General features: G+C 39.1%; 1 protein-coding gene across 1 annotated transcript; it reads left to right on the top strand.

Annotated features, from left to right (window-relative positions):
* The first annotated feature begins 363 nt into the window (after positions 1–363).
* LOC139407664 (regulator of G-protein signaling 16-like) lies at positions 364–3,133 on the top strand. Its single transcript, XM_071151505.1, has 4 exons — positions 364–496; positions 755–900; positions 1,447–1,613; positions 1,789–3,133. Exons 1-4 carry the CDS (start codon positions 456–458, stop codon positions 1,987–1,989), a joined length of 555 nt encoding a protein of 184 aa, XP_071007606.1. The 5' UTR covers positions 364–455; the 3' UTR covers positions 1,990–3,133.
* The last annotated feature ends 18,833 nt before the right edge of the window (positions 3,134–21,966 follow it).

Below are 21,966 nucleotides of genomic sequence, written 5' to 3'. Positions count from 1 at the left end.
TCATTTTGTCCAATCAGACAATAACATCTTTTCAGAGAGCAGAAACAAACAAACAACACAAAAGACTTGTTTGATATCAGGGATGTTGAAAAGTAATTTCCCAGCTTCGCCCTCCATCTCTCACTCTCCTATATTTCCCTCTCTCTTTCTCTCTCTCACACCCTCCCTCCCTTCCTATTTTTCGTGCTCCTTCCCCATCTCTCTCTCTGTATCACCCTCTCTCACACACATGCGTGCGCATACACACACACACACACACACACACACACACACACACACAGTCTCGAGGCCATGTCATTGGCTGAGTAGGCTGATGACAAGCCTCAGGCTGGAGGATAAAAGCTCTCTGCTCCCTCACTGCAGACACACTCTGTTGATATCAGTCCAACTACACGCCTCAACTCAAAGGATTTACTTACCTACACTACGTACCGCTCTCTGCATCCACATCAACTATGTGCAAAGGACTAGCTCTGTCTTCCACCTGCCTAGAAAGGTACATACAACTCTTCACTGTCGCTGTCTCTGGCATTTGGATTAAAGGATTAAAGGGGATTATTATTTGGCTTTCCAGCTTCTGTGATGATGAAAGTGAAGGCGGTTTTAGTGGATTCTAAATTTAGACCTTGCAGCGATGAGACATGTCTCGATTTGTTAATGACTAGTTAGTATCAAAATATTGTACTGAACAAGGACTCAATTCAAGGACTTGTGCATTATTTATCTTACCTATGATATTATTCTCTCTTCTTAGGGCTAAGGAACTGAAATCAAGAATGGTCAACTTTCTGCAAAAATCTAACTGGAGTCTATCAAGCTGCAAAATAGGCAAAACTAGACCTACTCTGGAAGAATGCATGAGATGGAAAGAGTCTTTCGAAAAGCTGCTGTCCAATAAACGTAAGTAAACCTTACTCTTCACTGCACACACACATATACACACACACACAATTAGTTCTGCAGAGATGCGACGAAAATAAACCTTTAATTCTGCACTTAGGTTAGAGTAGGATATTTTGTCCCATTTAAAAATGTTATATATATATATATATATATATATATATATAAATATATATATATATATATATATATAAATATATATGTTGTTCCATTTTAGCCCCAGGTGCTTATAGAGTATTACTGGGAGCTTGCTAATTACGAAGATAAGAGATTTGATCCTCACAACATAGCACAGCCGCTGCTGTAGAATACACATGCTGGCACAGTGCTGGGGGTTATTCCACAAGATACAGACAAATGCATACACTTGTACACACATGTAGAGACACACACACACACATGTACACACACACTAATGTACACACACATACCCACACAGTAGGTAATGCAAGGACACAGATGCTAGGATGGCCTACTACATAGCATCATTGTTATTGAACTGTACCAATATTAATCTCTCTCTCACTTTCTCTCTCTCTTCATCAGATGGACTGATAGCCTTCACAGATTTCCTGGTGTCAGAGTTCAGTGAGGAAAACATTGCGTTCTACTTTGCCTGTGAGGACTTCAGGAGCACTAAGTCTGCTGCCAAGCTGGCCGCCAAAGCTCAGAGAATCTATGATGAGTTCATCTGCACCGACGCCCCCCGAGAGGTATGCATCCCTCAAAAGCCTGCTTTAATCTCCCTCACCAATGACATTTTTATGGCATCCCAATTTCAATCATCTTTATTACAACTATAATTTACAACTATAAATAAAAAATAACACATCTTCATTCAGACTGCAACAGCTGACTAAACTCTCTCTCTCCATTCTCTATCTCCAGGTGAACATTGACCACGAGACTCGTGACATCACCAGGGCCAACCTGAAAGATCCATCTACGTCCTGTTTCGACATGGCCCAGCACAGGATCTATCTTCTCATGGCAAAGGACTGCTACCCTCGCTTCCTCCGTTCCCCAGCTTACAAAGACCATATCAGCCAGCTCTGTGCCAAGTGCACATCCACCTCCAAGAAGGCGTGAACTAGTAGCAGCGGACCTAGTGTGGTCATCTAAAGTTTGAACAGGAAAGGAACTTATCGCCGTTGAACGTTGACCAGTCGTGAAGCCTTAAGATGGGAATGTCTACAGATGGAGATGGACAGATGTCTCGTCATGAACGGACAAGAGATGGGGAAATTCTGATGCCAGCTATTTTGAAAGATGAAGACTGTCAATCACCATAGAGCTCTGGAGGAGAGAAAGAGAAAAGACAGACGGGGTGATACCCCATATGGACAGAAGTTGGGACAAGAACTGAGATGGCAATATCCCCACATGATGTGGACTATCATTAGTGAATGTACGGAGATACAGAGTGGGCTGAAGGAAGTGTGCAAAATTATGCATTGACAATGAGTTGGAATTTAACAATTAAAGGTACACTGATATAGTGTCTCATTCTATTGCATCAATGTCTAACTGTGTTCGTAACTAGACATGTTTTCAAGGCTGGGTATGTTACTTTGTAAATGTAATCCATTACAGTTACTTGTCCAAAATTATAATCACTAAAGTAACTTTTGGAATACATTTAGATGACTTTCCCCTTAAGAGGCTTTAGAAGAAGATAAAAAGGATCCATCAAACGCATTTGGTGTGTCATCATAGTGGTCTCTGACTTGTGGTCAGACTCACTAAGGTGGAACAATTAAACTTGAGCCTTTTTTCAATGCTGAATTGATTGTCATTGAGAAAACAGAAAGGTGTAAATGTATTTTTCCTCAAACATCCTTGCTGAATTGAAAAGTAATCTGTGAAGTAATCATCGAGTTCTTACAAAGTACCTGTAATCTGATTCGAATATTTTAGCTGGTATCGTACTGTAACTGATTACAGTTGTAGTTTGTTTTTTGTAATCAGATTACATGTAATTGATTGCATGTAATCAGTTACTCCCGAACTCTGAATGTTTTCTACATGCAAATGAGTATTTATACTATTTATTAATTTCTACTCGGTTCTGTTGTCTCTTGTTAAATTATGTATTAAATTATGTTTAACAAGACAAAGAGAGGAAGAAAAAACTGCAATATATTTATACTGTTGTCTGATACTGTTGTTGTTTTTACATGACAGAAAGAATATGCTAAGTTATTTGAATAAAAAACAAATATTTGAATATTGACACTGTGTCTGTGTCTTACTTTTGATTATACCACTTCCATATGCAAATGGGTGATATGAGTCAGTGACGGTCAGAGTTTGAGAAGATTTGCAGACACCCAATATTGATAAGGTAAATGAATAGCAAAGTCGAGATACATGATTTTGACAGTGTAGTACAACACTGTTTAAAAAAAATACTAACATTCTCACTGCATGATTAATATGAAGCATACACAGAATTATCCATTGATTTTAAACTTTTTATCCTCGGATACTAAACAGAGCCTATCCTTAAGAAGCTAGGCAGCATCCATCTCAATGCGATAGGATATCCGACTTCATTTAATAACACTGCTTCCTCTCTCCGGATGATGATAGAACATGTTTACTCATACTCTATCATTACTATGATTACTATGAGCCTGTGATTATTTTTATTAAGCCCACTCTACAGTGAGATGAACTAGCAGGTGTCACGCCATACACTGATTGGGTCACCAAGGCAACTGTTCGGCCTGTATTACAAAGCATCAGGAACACTAAATGTTCTTGTCAGCTAACGGACAATGCTTTTGTCTCATTGTGCGTTGTATGTGCATTGTGTTGACTATGTGAGCTTTCGTTTCACTTGGTGTGAAATGGAAGTTAGTTCTTGGAAACAGGAAATAAAAGGGAGATAGTGTGAGAGCATCTACGTAATAGAGAGTCATAAAGCCTTGTTAGTCATAATTGTTTGGACAAGTCATCGATCTTTGACAATAAAGGACATAAATCAAGCTAGCGTTGTGACAGGGCTGCTACAACCACACCAGCCATCTAACATATCCACATTGGTTTAATACTCCTGCTGAGATTATGTAAAACCGTTTTTATAACTTAGTTAATGTTGAGGCCACAGTATTATCGCTATTACATGTCAGCATAGCCAAAAATAATTTGGGTACTTGTTTAGATTGTTATAGCAATCCTCACATAAAAACGTAATTGGAAGGAACAACGTTTAACATGCTTTTTACATGGATCACAAAAGAAAATCATGATGAAAGTGGCCAATTTAGGCCCTTTTTAGAGCTAATCATGCCTCCTGTAAGACCCTATCACCGGTGAACCATACATGGTACAGACAACATCTTGGTGTCAATATAGTCCTTATAGTGTGCTCTAAAATATGGAGTATTGCTACATTATGGATAAACATTCAACATTAAAAAATAAAATTATTAATATCTCAAAAGTATTTAGTTATTTAGTTATTTATTTATTTTAGTTATTTTAGTTATTAGTTATTTAGTTATTTTTAGACATATTGTTTGGAACAATATACTCTTAAAGCACATCAAACTGCCAGAGTGAGCTCCCTGCACTTCTCAATCAATTATCGATTTTTTACATAGAAATGTACATTATAGGTTCTTAGCCAATCACAGCCCTCCAATATAATTTAATATTCAGCAAATTACCAGCAGAGGGAGTTCCCTTTGAATCAATTTTCCCATTGACTGTGTTGGTGGTGCTCATAAAATGTACCATCATTTTAAAAGTAGCAGAGAGCTCACTCTGGAAATTGTAAGTACTTATGTATGTATAAAAATTAACAACATGAAAAAGGGTACTTTTGAGATATTCATAGTTTTAATGTTGAATGAATTAATGTGTCAAATTATATTTCATAATGTAGTGATACGCCTATTAGGAGTATAATGACATCAGGGTGTTGTCTGGTTCATAGGGGGAGGCATGTATAAGTCTAAAACATTGACTAAAATGGCTACTATCATCATGATTTTCTCAAAAATGATTTGTGTTGCAAATGTAAAAAGCATTTCAAACATACTTCATCACAATTAAATTTCTAAGTGAGAACTGCCACACGATCTGAGATACAAAAACATATTTTCGGTATTTGCTGGCATGGAATCGCTCAATTACTCGGTACAAGTAAGTGCAATGTAATGACTATGTTGGTAGCCTACACAGTATTGCAAAGTACCTACTGCTAATGTGATAAGGATAGTTATCGGATTTTGACAATGGAAATTTTAAGTTTTCTTTTATTCAGCCAATATCTTAATGACAAGTGTCCTAGTCACTGATACAATTTTTGTTATTTAAATGTTATCCGTGAGGAGTGGATCTAGTGCAGGTGGAACTCAGAGCTGCTGAATTTTATCTCAGTTACATCTGATCTTCTTGGGAAAAAAATTTCCATTCATCTCAGCCGATGAGTGTCGATAAAGCTGGTTTTGTAAGCATATGCTGTTTGCCGAGAACTGTTCAGTGCAGTTGGGACTCTGAAGAGGGGTACTCAGGACTATTTTGATGAAGCCACTTCAGCATCAACTCATTGTTGAAAATTCCCTTTAGTGGAGCAATGTTCTGACTGGGAAAGCAAGCTTGCAAACCAGAGATAACGGTTGTTTGACCTTGAAGGCAAATGCAACAAATAAAAAAATGAAGCTTGAAACCTGGGTTGAGAAGAGACCTAAATAGCATTTTTGCACCTGTGCAAAGTTTCCAAAAATGTCAATCTGTAGTGAGATAGCTTACTTTGTATCTGGCCCTTATGTGTGTAGATGAGTTAGAGCATACTAGTTTGTAGTGCTAACAGGTGGTGAGGGATGAATGTGGAGTGTCCCCAGTTAATTAGGTACTCAAAACTTGTTGGAAATAGTATACTGGAGTAGCACATTCCAGGTGAGATAGTTTGCCCTGGTTTTGGATAGCTGAATCACCAAGCAACTGTGGTTCACTTTTAGCTCAGCAAAAGAGAGGCATAACATATACACTTGCTAAATGTGTTGACTCTGATACTGAAATGAATATGTCAATGGACATTTCCAATCATATTACACCATTTAAATACCTTGTAATGCTATTATGTGTTTGGAGAGAATACAACATAATTATGATATTTTTCTCTAACAACCCTGAAACACCGCTTTTCTTTTCTTTCTCTTCCCTATTACCTTATCCTGTCCACCATCTCATACAGTAAGCTGTGGAGGAGGAGGTGGACTGTTACGCAAAGCACACTTCATCTGTCTGCATGGTATTTATCTGCATGATAGTGGAGAGAGAGAGTGGTGCAGACCTCTGCGTCATCAACTTCCTGACACGACTGCCTGAAGTTCTCTCAGTAATTTCATGAAAGAAAAATGCTAAAATACTCTGGAATTCATCACCTGCTGTCTTTATAAAAATCGAAATTGTAGAAACAAGAACAGAAAGGTACAATTCATCAAGTTTATAGATATTTACAGTGTGGGGTTTAAATACATTTTACCTTGCACCATTGTAATTCTCTATAGCTTCATCGTGTAACAACAAATGTACTGAGAAAAATATACTTTAAGTTGATATACATAATAGGCTACCTTCTGTACATCAGTGGAGGCTGGTGTGATGAGCAATAGGAGGACGGGCTCATTGTCATGGCTGGAAAGGAATAAATCGAACGGTATCAAACACATCAAACATAGGGAAACCACATGTTTGACTCCATTCCATTTATTCCATTCTAGCCCCTACAATGAGCCTGTTCTATAGCTTCTCCCACCAGCCTCCACTTTTGTACATGTGATTTCTCAATGCCAAACATCATATTGCTAACACGTCAGCAGCTAAGCTATAAAACCTCCTAGAAACTGCATAAGTCTGACCACTGGGAGAACATTTATAGGAGAGTACTGCCACCATTTGGGGATTAACTGATACAGCATGTCCTTTCACCGACTCAAGGGCTGGAGTCGCCAACCTTCCTCCTAGACATGTACAGTGTCTTGCAAAAGAATTCATCCCCCTTGGCATTTTTTCTATTTTTTTGCATTACAACCTGTAATTTAAAATTATTTTATTTGGATTTCATGTAAAGGACATACACAAAATAGTCCAAATTGGTGTGAAATGAGCACAAAAAAATACAAATTACAACGGAAAACTAGTGTGTGCATATGTATTCACCCCCGTTGCTATGAAGCCCTTAAATAAGGTCTGGTGCAACCAATTACCTTCAGAAGTCACATAATTAGTAAAATAAAGTCCACCAGTGTGCAATCTAAGTGTCACATTATCTGTCACATGATCTCAGTATACATACACTTGTTCTGAAAGCCCCCTGAGTCTGCAACACCACTAAGCAAGGGGCACCACCAAGCAAGCGGCACCATGAAGACCATGAAGGAGCTCTCCAAACAGGTCAGGGACAAAGTTGTGGAGAAGAACAGATCAGGATTGGGTTCTAAAAAAATATCAGAAACTTTGAACATTCCACGGAGCACCATTAAATCTATTATTAAAAAATGGAAAGAATATGGCACCACAACAAACCTGCCAAGAGAGGTCGGCTGACCAAAACTCACAGACCAGGTAAGGAGGGCATTAATCAGAGAGGCAACAAAGAGACCAGAGATAACCCTGAAGTAGCTGCAAAACTGCACAGCGGAGATGGGAGTAGCTGTCCATAGGACCACTTTACACCGTACACTCCACAAAGCTGGGCTTTACGGAAGAGTGGCCAGAAAAAATCCATTGCTTAAGGAAAACAATAAGCAAACATGTTTGGTGTTCGCCAAATGGCATGTGGGAGACTCCCCAGACACATGGAAGAAGGTGCTCTGGTCAGATGGGACTAAAATTGTGCTTTTTGGCCATCAAGGGAAATGCTATGTCTGGCGCAAACGCAAAACCTCCCATTACCCTGAGAACACCATCCCCACAGTGAAGCATGGTGGTGGCAACATCATGCTGTGGGGATGTTTTTCATTGGCAGGGACTGGGAAACTTGTTAGAATTGAAGGAATGATGGATGGCGCTAAATACAGGGAAATTCTTGATGGAAACCTGTTTCAGTCTTCCAGAGATTTGAGACTGGGACGGAGGTTCACCTTCAAGCAGGACAAAGACCCTAATCATACTGCTAAAGCAACACTTGAGTGGTTTAACCTCTCTGCGCCCCAAACCCGTTAGCGGGATGAAATTTCGACAACATACGGCGATCGCTACATAAAAAGTAATATCAAACATTCATGAAAATACAAGTGTCTCACATGTTTCGAAAGCCTAGAATCTTGCTAATCCAACTGCGTTGTCAGATTTAAAAAATTATTTATTGCGAAAGAATATGATGCGATTATGAGGATAGAGCCCCCCCCCCAAAAAACACTATTTCAACCAGCACAGGCGTAACAAAATCACAAATTGCAATAAAATAAATAGTTTAGCTTTGACGATCTTCCTCTGTTTGCAATCCCAATGCTCATTGTTACACAATGAATGGTCTTTTGTTTGATAAAATCCATTTTTATAGCCTAACACGAAACATTTTGTGAACCGCTTGTGTCGTGAATTCCGTCTCATTCTATTTTCGACTACACATTCGATGTAAATACACACACTAAACATGTCTTTTCCAGTCATGTTTGGTTTCATTGCAATCAACTGGTTTGTTTGTAACACAGCCAAACTTAATGGGTCATTTCGTGGGACGTATTGACTGAAAGAAACCGATTTGAAGGCAACAAGTAATGACATCATTGTGCACCAATGATATGACCGCTGTGTATTTTAACCCAATGACCACTGATCGTCTTGAAATCTAGATGGGTAGATAGCCAATGAGCTGAGGTAAACGACAATATGTAATGTTTATGTGTTGGAAGACCAATCCATGTAGTAAACTCCGGCGTAAAGAGGGTCATTCGCCATTGAAGTTTCATACCGGAAGGAGCAACGCATGTTACGCACAGCGTTGTTTTGGTAAAGCGCATCTTCAGCTGTTTATATATCAATCAGTATGGCGACTAAGTCAGGGAAAGCTAAATCTAAGTCTAGATATACAGATGTATACACAATTTTAGAAGAAATTGATCGGGAAAGTGAGACAGAGATTGTTGGAGGACGATTAATTTAGCGATTCCCAAATGGAGGAATATTTTTTGAACGGAGAGGACATCATTTTGGACTGGTAAGTTCTTCTCATGCTAATGCCGTTGTTTGAAATTAATAATATAAAATATTATTTGTGATTTTTTTTTATTTTAGTAGCAATATAAAAAATGTAATGTAATGAAATGTGAGATGCGTGTCTGCCGCCCCACCCCACCCCCACATTAAATAGCCTATTTGAGGCTGTTGAGGGGAGGGAAGGCCCACAACAATGGCCAAAGTGAAATGGAGACAGTAGATACAGCTGGTCTGTTGTAATATAATAAAGACAGTAGATCTAGCTGGTCTGTCATAATATAAATGAGACAGTAGATCTAGCAGGTCTATAATAATATATTCAACCTTATGTTCCCTGTACTCTATATAGATATATATATATATATATATATATATATATATATATATATAATCTGTTTATTATACCTGTTGAGACAGGGCTCATATGTGAAACTATTCTAACTGAACATTTTCTTTCACAGTGACACTCCGAATGGGAGCCCCCAGTGCCAAGGTGTCCATCCCCCGCTGAAGCTGGTTAATCCAGCTCCTGCCACAAGTGGTGTTAATCTGCCCAAATGTATTTCTGCAGGCATGGATGTGCCTCAGGCCCAAAAGGGCACAGCATGGAGGCATCGCTGTGTTCTTTGCAAAATGAAATCCCCCATCACCTGCACCACATGCTTGGTGACCCTCTGCTTTACAGCAGAAAGAGACTGCTATGGCACCTGGCATCAGCAGCACAATATTGTGCACAAGTACTGTTGCCCTCTTATGTTTTTCACTGAAATTGTCCCCATCATCCTATCTGAATGTTTGTTTTGTCTTGTTCATTTTAAAGATGATGATACAACAATGAAAATGAAAATGTTTTATGTTTTTTCATTGTATTATCTAAACCAGATCCATTGTGTTATATTCTCCTACATTCAATTCACATTTACACAAACTTGAGAGTGTTTTCTTTCAAATGAAATCAAGAATACGCATATCCTTGGTTCTGAGCCTGAGCTACAGGCAGTTAGATTTGGGTATGTCTTCAGGCAGAAATTGCAAAAAGTAGGGGGGTAGCTGTAAGAGGTTTAACGGAAAACATTTAAATGTATTGGAATAGCCTAGTCAAAGCCCAGATCTCAATCCAATTGAGAATGTCTGGTATGACTTAAAGATTGCTGTACACCAGCGGAACCCATCCAACTTGAAGGAGCTGGAGCTGTCAATCCCAGTGGCTAGATGTACCAAGTTAATAGAGACGTACCCAAAGAGACTTGCAGCTGTAATTTCTGCAAAAGGTGGCTCTACAAAGTATTGACTTTGGGGATGAATAGTTATGCACTCTCAAGTTTTCTGTTTTTTTTGTCTTATTTTTTGTTTGTTTCACAATAAAAGATATTTGGATCTTCAACGTGGTAGGCATTTTGTGTAAATGAAATTATTCAAACCCCCCGAAAATACATTTTCATTCCAGGTTGTAAGGCAACAAAATAGGAAAAATGCCAAGGGGGTGAATACTTTCGCAAGCTACTGTACTGGGTGTGCAGACTTAAGGGGTAGTTATGTGAGGGAACCACCAGTGGGCATGCTAGGCTTTTAAATAAAACAGAAGCCTTCTTAAACCCAATTATTTGTCTCCCCTTCTCCTCGAAGTGTCCATTGTCCATTTCACACCAAAGTAGAGGGAAGATTCAACACTTGGAGGACAATGGAATTAAATCAACATATTTCACTACAGACAAAATTTGTATGTGTTTATTTAATTCCATTGTCCTGAATGAACCATACGTGTAAATTACATTATTACTTACAATTATATGTGGTTCGTTGAGAATTACAGTACCAGGTAGAAAGAAAAAACAGGACTACTTCAGCTTGAGAACCAGTAAATGAATAAGCCTTGTTTTCAGACAAAACTAAGGTTGTCCTCATCCTCTGTAGCCTTGGTTGAACTGAGTGCGTATAGGATAGATGCTCACTCTCAGTACAGTCTGTCTGTTAGAGAAAGGCCAATTAAAACTACTGAGGTTTAATGTAGATTCAATTTGGTTACAAAATCTAACCTCAACTAGGAAGGGAGAAAAAGAGAGAGGCAACTGCATGTTACACTCAAAGCGTGGGAAATGTCTTGTTGCGTGTCCCTAGCGAAAAGGGAAAACTGTGCTATCCCCTGACCTTGGTCTCCATGGGGTTTAGATGCTTTATCCTCTGTGGATCACAGAGATACCCAGAGAGACCAACTCATACGTTATATCTCTGTTAGGTCATTCAACTCATCATCAGGCACAAAAATACAAAAATATCCTCAAATATGTTTTTATGACGTCTTACCCCATGCTTGTTTGTCACAGATACAGTATGTTCCATACACGCCTACTCATACAATCTGAGACGCAAGAACCTTCTACAACAGTCAAATCAAGAACCTTTGTATTTATTATACAAAAATATTTTTACAAATTTATACAAATTCCTATATTAACTTGAACCTGTTAGATAACCCTATCTCAATCCCCTGGCTCAGTGTTAGATTAAGAGCAGCAGGAGCCTGGACTGCTGTGACCTCAGCAAAGCTTTGACTTGGCAACTCCTCTCTAAGATCAACTAACACTCTGATTGAGCCTCCACTTTCATGTTCTCTGCTATTCATCTATTCATCCCCTCCTCTCAACTCTGTACCAGCTTGTGAAATCAATTATGCGCTCCCCTCAGTGCATTCTGTTCCTTCTCTGAAACGAGGACACACTCTTGATGAGGAACACAGTGATGAATATTAAGTCAGAAACATACAGATGCTATATGGGAGATTGCACAAAACCAGCGGCAGGTTATGTGTTGTTGTTCACCTATTCAACATCAATCTCAAAGTTTTTACCATGTCGCTCCATGTTTGAACTTAACTCATTTAGAACTTAGAAATAGAACTGTCTGGACTAATCAGTACCAAAAACATATTGATCCAGGGAATGAGGTCTTGGTAAAAAAAAGGCCATATGTATGTGGAGAGGAAAATAAGGCTTTCTGTCTTCGCTAGCTACAGTACTGTACATCTCTATAATAGGGCTGATAACGAGAGACTACAGTACCTGAAGTGTTTTCAGGTCTCGCAGCCCAAAGTGTGAAAATAGTATTTTGCAATATGGTCTAGTAATGTGCCAAATTCTGGCACACAGTTTATTTAGTTAAATATCTGTTAGATGTGTTCCTCTGTGTGAACTCCCTCCTTCTCCCAGTCAGGCAGCCAAACACTATAGATTACAATGAGGTCCATAATCTACAGGGAATTTATAATTTTCACTGAGTGGCTGTTACACAAGCATCACTCAGCCTTCCATTCACCTTTCCATCTCCAAGACCACAAAAGTGGTCACCTCAGACTGAGCTATTTTCCATAATTGACTCAGGGTCATGTTTGGTTTGCTTATTTTTTAGGGTCTTAGGGTACACAGTGTTGTGACTTTACTTTCATTAACCTGATGACTGTTATTTATCGAATCAACTAACCATGTTTAATTGTTACCCGATTAAATTAATCATGTAACAATTAACTCATTAGGAATTTGGGGCACCACGAGAGCGGTTGTTTAAAGAGTTACCATTTCCCGAATGAAACTCTAGAAGGTCCTTACCTATCGCATCCTTAAAACAGTCAATTTATTAAATCATAACCGCTTATCATATCATAACTCTGAACAGTCGTAATCTAACGCATCTGCAAAAAAACAGCGGGGTGGGGGAACGAGAGAGAGAGTCTTCTCTGAACGGTTGATTTTGAGATGTGTCTGTTACTTGAACTCTGTGAAGCATTTATTTGGGCTGAAATTTCTGAGGCTGGTAACTCCAATGAACTTATCCTCTGCAGCAGAGGTAACTGAACTTCCTTTCATGTGGCGATCTTCATGAGAGCCAGTTTCGTGATGGCGCTTGATGGTTTTTGCAACTGCACTTTAAGAAACTTTCATCGTTTTTGAAATTTTTCCCCATTGACTGACCTTCATGTCTTAAAGTAATGATGGACTGTCATTTCTCTTTGCTTATTTGAGCTGTTCTTGCCATAATATGGACTTGGTCTTTTACCAAATAGGGCTATCTTCTGTATACCACCCCTACCTTGTCACAACCCAACTGATTGGCTCAAAGCAGCATACCACCCTGTATACCACTGCTGGCTTGCTTCTGAAGCTAAGCAGGGTTGGTCCTGGTTAGTCCCTGGATGGGAGACCAGATCCTGCTGGAAGTGATGTTGGAGGGCCATTAGGATGCACTCTTTCCTCTGGCCTAAAAAAATATACCAATGCCCCAGGGCAGTGATTGGGGACACTGCCCTGTGTAGGGTACTGTCTTTCGGATGGGACGTTAAAAGTCTCTCTGAGGTCATTAAAGATCCCATGGCACTTATTGTAAGAGTAGGGGTGTTAACCCCAATGTTCTGGCTAAATTCCCAATCTGGCCCTAAAACCATCACAGTCACCTAATAATCCCTAGTTTACAATTGGCTCATTCATCCCCCTCCTCTCCCCTGTAACTGTTCCCCAGGTCGTTGCTGTAAATGAGAATGTGTTCTCAGTCAACGTACCTGGTAACATAACGGGGGAAAAAATTAATTTAAAAAAGGCATTAAGAGGGAAAGAAATTCCACAAATTCACTTTTAAGAAGGCACACCTGTTAATTGAAGTGCATTCCAGGTGACTACCTCATGAAGCTGGTTAAGAGTGTGCAAAGCTGTCATCAAGGCAAAGGGTGGCTAATTTGAAGAATCAAATATAAAATATATTTAGATTTGTTTAACACTTTTTTGGTTACTACATTATTCCATATGTGCTATTTCATAGTTTTGCTCTCTTCACTATTATTGTAGAAAATAGTAAAAATTAAGAAAATCCTTGAATGAGTATGTGTGTCCAAACTTTTGACTGGTACTGAACACACATTATATCTATGGAACAATGTCGATATAAATCTTACTGACAAATTGATCAAAGGTACAAATCAATCAGTGCCTAATGGCATCTATAAAATACTATAATAGAAAGGCTTTTATAATAGACCCACTTATAATTCTTTAGACTGGTGATGTCATTTCATGTGTGGTGGAAACTAATTTCTCTCAATGAGGATTCATTTATTTCTCTAAGGAGAGGAATGATAACTAATATATATATTTATACCCTGGCTTGTATATAGCTCCGGCTATAGTTGCATAATGGAAAAGAGAAATAGGCATTGTAATTCAAAAGCAAATCATTTCTGCAATTATTTTCTTCCACTTAAAGCAGGCAAGTTCTCCAGAAAAGCCTTTGCAAATAAACCTCCTTTATGTAAGCAATTAGTGGTGCTGTGGGAAAATACATTTAATTTCCACTCTCTTCTGGCCTGTGATAGTGTTCTGGAGAAACAGGACAACTTCATAAGAATCCATCGAGGCCTGTTCTGTCTATCCCGTGTCCTGGGTCAAGTCCAGTCCAGTTTGGAACAGTTTAGAAGTGTGGATATGGCATTGGAGATAACAGTCTTGGCAATCCATTGGGTTTCATTACTATAGTCTCCATGATGACGCTTGTTCTGGGGCAACTTCATCTTGCTCTGCTTTATCAGCCTCTCCTATAGTTGACCTTTGCTCAGTAGGAAGTGAAACGTTAGAGGGCCAGTCTAAGAGCCACACCAAGTAAACCAATGAGTCATAACAAAGCACTGAGATTACATAAGAATTGGTGTTCTGTGTTATTTTTGGAGAAATGTCAACGTGAGATTAAACTCGCCTTCCTGTTTGGCCAAACACTCTGGTACAGAAGTCCTGTTGTTTTACATTTTGGGGAAACCCGTAAGACCTAATAAAGTTGATATATTGTTAAAGGCCAGGCACAACAGGCTAAAATTACATTTTTGCATCTTATATATTTTGAGATTTATTGGTATTTTGGTCCATCTACAACTTGATGAATATGTATATTTAATGTATCATACTACTGTCATCAAAATGGCATGAATTATAACCACTTTTAAATGGACATATATCCATAATTTCAAAGCTCATTTCATAGAGATTGTTACAAACTGGACTACATGTAGTAAATTACTTTGACGAGATGGTGATTGGGGGGTCAAAATAGGCATTTGGCGATTGGTAAGCTAAATTCAGTGTAACTGTCTTTAACTGCCATTTCCCTAAAGTCAGACTCTTTCCAAACGGCACCTCATGGGATATGCAAAAAAAAGGGAAAAGGGTCTCGCTTTAGAGCAATTATAGCTGGGCAACTTGTTCATTCTTCAGAGCTCTGGGAAGTGAGGTGATTTTCTAAATAGTTATATAGTTCTATAAATATACACGCAGATGTTCTGCCTGCTCTTTGTTGTGTGATTGCGATTGGACCAAGATTTAAGTCACATTTCAACCAAACTACAATCAGTAAAGCTGTAATAAAACATATGATGACCTCATTCACATGATGTAACCAATGTTTAGATCCACTGCCGATACTAAAGTTATTGAATCTTCACCTTCATTTAAACTAAAGTAAAAATTTAATAAAAAGTAACACAATAAAATAACAACAATGAGGCTATTTACAGGTGGTGGGGATACAGGTTAGTTGAGATAATTTGTACATGCAGGTAGGGGTGAAGTGACAATGCATAGATAATAAATAACAAGTACCAGCAGTGTACTAAACAAATGGGGGGGGTCAATGTAATAGTCCGATGGCAATTTTGATTAATTGTTCAACAGTTATATGGCTTGGGGGTAGAAGCTGTTATTAAGGAGCCTTTTGGTCCTAGACTTGGTGCTCCGGTACCGCTTGCCGTGCGGTAGCAAAGAAAACAGTCTATGACTTGGGTGACTGGAGCAGTTGCCATACCAGACGCTGATGCAACTGGTCAGGATACTCTCGATGGTGCAGCTGTAGAACATTTTGAGGATCTGGGGACCCATGCCAAATCTTTTCAGACTCCTGAAGGGGAAAAGGCATTGTTGTGCCCTTTTCATGACTTTCTAGGTGTGTTTGGACCATGATAGTTTGTTGGTGATGAGGAAACCAAGGAACTTGAATCTCTCGACCTGCTCCATTGATGTTAATGAGGGCCTGTTCGGCCCGCCTTTTCCTGTAGTCCAGGATCCAGTTGCAGAGGGAGGTGTTTAGTCCCAGGGTCCTTAGCTTAGTGATAAGCTTTGTGGGCACAATGGTGTTGAACGATGAGCTGTAGTCAATGAATAGCATTATCACATAGGTGTTTCTTTTGTCCAGGTGGGAAAGGGCAATGTGGAGTGTGATTGAGATTGCATCATCTGTGGATTTGTTGGGGCCGTATGCGAATTGGAGTGGATCTAGGGTTTCCTTTCAATGCACTTCATGGCTACCGACGTGAGTGCTACGGGGCGGTAGTCATTTAAGCAGGTTACCTTCGCTTTCTTGGGCACAGGGATTTAGCTTTTCTGGTAGGCTCGCGTCACTGGGCAGGCCTTGTGCAAGCCCTGCCACACCCGATGAACGTCAGAGCCGGTGTATTAGATTTCAATAATCCTGTATTGACGCTTTGCCTGTTTGATGGTTCATCTGAGGTCATAGCGGGATTTCTTATAAGTCACCAGATTAGTGTCCCGCTCCTTGAAAGCGGCAGCTCTGGCCTTTAGCTTGATGCGGATGTTGCCTCTAATCCATTGCTTCTGGTTGGGATATGCACGTACTTTCACTGTGGGGACAATGTCGTCAATGCACTTATTGATGAAGCTGGTGACTGAGGTGGTATTCTCCTCAATGCCATTGGATGAATCCCGGAACATATTCCAGTCTGTTCTAGCAAAACAGTCCTATAGTGTAGCATACACGTCATCTGACTACTTCTGTATTGAGCGAGTCACTGGTACTTCCTGCTATAGTTTTTTGTTGGTAATCACAAATCAGGAGGATAGATTTATGGTCAGATTTGCCAAATGGAAGGCGAGGGAGAGCTTTGTATACATTTTGTGCGTGTGTAGTAAAAGTGGTCTAGAGTTATTTTTCCTCTGGTTGCACATGTGACATGCTGGTAAAGATTAGGTCAAACGGATTTAAGTTTGCCTGCATTAAAGTTCTGATCTTGGTTTGTCTGGGACAGGAACGGGCACCTTCTTCCTCCTATCCAGTGTACAGGCCTCTGTTTTCTGTGTGCTTTTATTTTTATTTCACCTTTATTTAACCAGGTAGGCAAGTTGAGAACAAGTTCTCATTTACAATTGCGACCTGTGCTTTCCAAATATCCATCCCTGTCAAGCAGCCTAGTCTGTATAGTATCGCTGTAAATCACGTTCCATCACCCAGAGAATGAGATTGTTCTACACAAAAAAAGGTTCCAAAAGGGTTCTTCGGCTGTCTCCATAAGAGAACACTTTTTGGTTCCTGGTAAAAAAAAAATTGGTTCCAGGTAAAAATCATTTGGGGTTCCATGTAGAAAAGGTTCTACATGGAACCCAAATTGGTTCTATTTCGAACCAACAAGGATTCTTCAAAGGGTTCTCCTATGGGGTCAGCACCTTTTTTTTCTAAGAGTGTAGTTCCAGGCTTGGATTCTATTCAGAGATGCTCTTTAGTTTCCGGCAAACAGACAAATGAAGTGTATTCAAATATATATATATCTTCTTCACACAGTAGAAGGATCAGACTGAACGTAATGGAACATTTTCATGAGTGTCATGTGTGTAATTGCAGTTTTCCATGCTTGTTCACCATTTTGTTCCGGAACTTTCTTTACGAAACGTAATGTTCTTCTGAGAGGACTCCTCACATTAGGAGATTTGAGAGGATTGTTCCTTTTTGGTGTACTTTACACATACAGATCATAAATGTCATGGTTCGTAAATGGTACTGATTTACTGAATTATTTAAAAAATGTCAATGCAACTAGAAGTTAAGATACAGTACCAGTCAAAAGTGTTGACACACCTACTCATTCAAGGTTTTTCTTTGTGTTTTACTATTTTCTATGTTGTTGAGAGAATGCCAATAGTGTGCAAAGCTGTCATCAAGGCAAAGGGTGGCTACTTTGAAGAATCTCAAATACATTTCATTTGTTCAAAAAAAATTGGTTACTACATGATTCCATATATTGACTACAACTACAGTATACTGAATATTGGCAACTAAACCTGTCAAATGCCAGCACCATTCTGTCTCCTAGAGATGAACGTACTTTGGTGCGAAAAGTGCAAATCAATCCCAGAAAAACAGCAAAGGACCTTGTGAAGATGCTGGAGGAAACATTTACAAAAGTATCTATATCCACAGTAAAACAAGTCCTATTTCGACATGACCTGAAAGGCCGCTAAGCAAAGGAAGAAGTCACTGTTCCAAAACTGCTATAAAAAAAGCAAGACTACAGTTTGCAACTGCACATGGGGAAAAAGATTACACTTTTTGGAGAAATGTCCTCTGGTCTGATGAAACAAAAATAGAACTGTTTGACCATAATGACCATCGTTATTTTGGGACGAAAAAGGGGGAGGCTTGCAAGCCAAAGGACTGGTGCACTTCACAAAATAGATGGCATCATGAGGATAGAAAACGATGTGGATATATTGAAGCAATGTCACGGTCGTCATAAAGAGGAGACCAAGGCGCAGCGTGGTAAGCGAACATAACTCTTTAGTTCGGTTCAGTGTTCTCTCTTTAATTAAACAAAACTAACCGTGAAGCAATATGGCTAGTGCAGAACAGGCAACTAAACATAGTTTGTGGGTTGTTATTCTATCCAAGGAATATGGCTACCTAAATATGGTCCCCAAGCAGAGACAATGATAAACAGCTGCCTCTGATTGGTCTCAATCTAGGCAACCATAGACATATAAACACCTAGACTACATCAAATCCATAAACATACAAAACCCCCTAGACAATACAAAAACTACACAAACCACCATTGTCACACCCTGACCTAACCAAATAATAAAGAAAACAAAGATAACTAAGGTCAGGGTGTGACAAGCAACATCTCAAGACATCAGTCAAGAAGTTAAAGCTTGGTCGCAAATGGGTCTTCCAAATGGACAATGACCCCAAGCATACTTCCAAAGTTGTGGCAAAATGGCTTAAGAACAACAAAGTCAAGGTATTGGAGTGGCCATCACAAAGCCCTGACCTCAGTCCTATAGAACATTTGTGAACAATGAGGCATACACACCTGACTCAGTTACACCAGCTCTGTCAGGAGGAATGGGATAAAATTCTCACAATTTATTGTGGGAAGCTTCTGGAAGGCTACCAGAAATGTTTGACCCAAGTTAACCTTTCTAGCGCAGGGGTTCCGCTAGCAGAACACCTCGACAACATTCCGCTGAAAAGGCAGTACGCAAAATTCAATTTTTTTTTTTAGAAATATGTAACTTTCACAAATTAACAAGTCCAATACAGCAAATGAAAGATAAACATCTTGTTAATCTACCCACCATGTCCGATTTCAAAAATGCTTTACAGCTAAAGCACAACATAAGATTATGTTAGATCACCGGCAACTCGAAAAAACATGCAGCCATTTTTCCAGCCACAGATAGGAGTCACAAAAAGCAGAAATATAGATCAAATGAATCACTAACCTTTGATGATCTTCATCAGATGACACTCATAGGACATCATGTTACACAATACATGTATGTTTTGTTCGATAATGTGATTTATATGCAAAAATCTTCCAAAACATCCGGTGATTTTGCAGAAATACTTATAATAAATATTGAGAAAAGATACTAGTGTTATTCACCGAATTAAAGATAGACTTCTCCTTAATGCAACCGCTGTGTCAGATTTTCTTTTTAAATTACGGAAAAGGCATAATCTGAGAACGGCGCTAAGAACCCAAAACACCCAGAGGAATAGCCGCCATTTTGGAATCAACAAAGTTAGAAACAACACCATAAATATTCACATACCTTTGATGATCTTCATCAGAAGGCACTCCCAGGAATCCCAGTTCGGCAATAAATGACTGATTTGTTCAATACAGTTCCATCATTTATGTCCAAATAGCCACTTGTTGTTAGCGTGTTCAGCCCAGTAATCCATCTTCATGAGGCGCGAACATTTCATCCAGACAAAAACTCAAAGTTCCGTTAGTCCTTTAGAAACATGTCAAATGATGTATGGAATCAATCGTTAGGATGTTTTTAACATAAAACATCAATAATGTTCCAACCGGAGAATTCCTTTGTCTTCAGAAAGGCACTGGAACGAGAGGTAACTCTGTTGGGAGCGCGCGTCATGAGACCAAGGCTCTCTGCCAGACCACTGACTCAAACAGGTCTCATGAGCCCCTCCTTTAGAGTAGAATCCTCATTCAAGTTTCAAAATACGGTTGACATCTAGTGGAAGCCCTAGGAAGTACAGCCTCATCCATATCTCAATGTGTACTCGGTAGGCCAAGCTTTGAAAAACTACAAACCTCAGATGTCCCACTTCCTGGTTGGAATTTTCTCAGGTTTCGCCTGCCATATGAGTTCTGTTCATTCAAACAGTTTTAGAAACTTCAGAGTGTTTTCTATCCAATACTAATAATGATATGCATATATTAGCATCTGGGACAGAGTAGGAGGCATTTCACTCTGGGCACGCTATTCATCCAAAAGTGAAAATGATGCTACCTATCCCAAAAAGGTTTTAAACTATTTTAATGCAATGCTACCAAATACCAATTGAGTGTATGTAAACTTCTGACCCACTGGGAATGTGATGAAAGAAATAAAAGCTGAAATAACTAATTCTCTCTACTATTATTCTGACATTTCACATTCTTAAAATAAAGTGGTGATCCTAACTGACATAAAACAGGGAATTATTTCTAAGGAATAAATGTCAGGAATTATGAAAAACTGAATTTAAATGAATTTGGCTAAGGTGTATGTAAACTTCTGACTTCAACTGTAATTGTGTGAGATGTTGTCACAAGTTACATTGCATTAGCTTCATCAGTCCAGTGTTTTTAGATGAATGATTACATCACTGAGAATATACACCGTTTATTAAATGCAGGCTTGTTTCACAATCTATCCAAGATAAATGGGAAATACCTCAACTCTCAGACAAGCACGTTTTTGAGAAGTCCCACTGTTATCATTGTTATGATTTTGCTTTATAATGATTGATATACAGCAAGTATTACACTGTACCACCATTAGCGAGTAGACCTTATTTAGTGTTGTTGGTGTAGCTCCATTCTTTACCAGTGTGGTGAACTTTCACATGACAATCAGCTTGAGTTGGCATGGGTATGTGAGCCAGTCTTTTTCGTGTTACTGTACATTAGTAACCAATGTTATCAGCTATATAGGAATGGTAACTTCACATCCCATTGTTCAGGGTTCAAGTCCAAACCTCAGTCTACTGAGACTTGCTAGTGCCAAAGAAAGTTGGAGAGCGTGGGTGTGCACTCTATGTCTATGCATACCATTACTCGTCAATGGGGAAATGCAATCATTGTTCACCATTCTTGATTACAGCATGGTCAGATACATTTGTCACTCTGACTAATCAACACAATGTGGAAAACAATTCAACATGAAACTACTTTAATAGCAACTTTTAACATGAGGTCCGGATCTCTCTTGTAAGGAGATAAGTGTTGGTCTTTTTGGATAAACATGAATGGCTCCAACTACCATATAAATGACCAGGTTTGGTCTTTCATTTTTTTCCCTCAACAGCTGTAGACAGGATATCTGTGACTGAACCTTTCCTATTTATAGCTAATGATGTTTGCTTTGTGTGATGGTTGAAAAAGCCATGCATGCATTGCTCACATAGATAATGTTTATCGGAAACATGTTTTTCCAGCTCCGCTGGAGTTCATGCCAGTACTAGGACCCCCTACTTGCAGTCTATACCTCAAGTTGAATTCACTTCCATGTTTTGCTAATTGAGAAAGATAATCGAAAGTAATCTTGATTTGAGTGTTAA

The sequence above is a fragment of the Oncorhynchus clarkii genome, chromosome 4 (assembly GCF_045791955.1).
Source record: "Oncorhynchus clarkii lewisi isolate Uvic-CL-2024 chromosome 4, UVic_Ocla_1.0, whole genome shotgun sequence".
NCBI classification, from domain to species: domain Eukaryota; kingdom Metazoa; phylum Chordata; class Actinopteri; order Salmoniformes; family Salmonidae; genus Oncorhynchus; species Oncorhynchus clarkii.
Note: the sequence above shows the minus strand (reverse complement) of the source record. Positions and strands in the feature narration are given on the sequence as shown.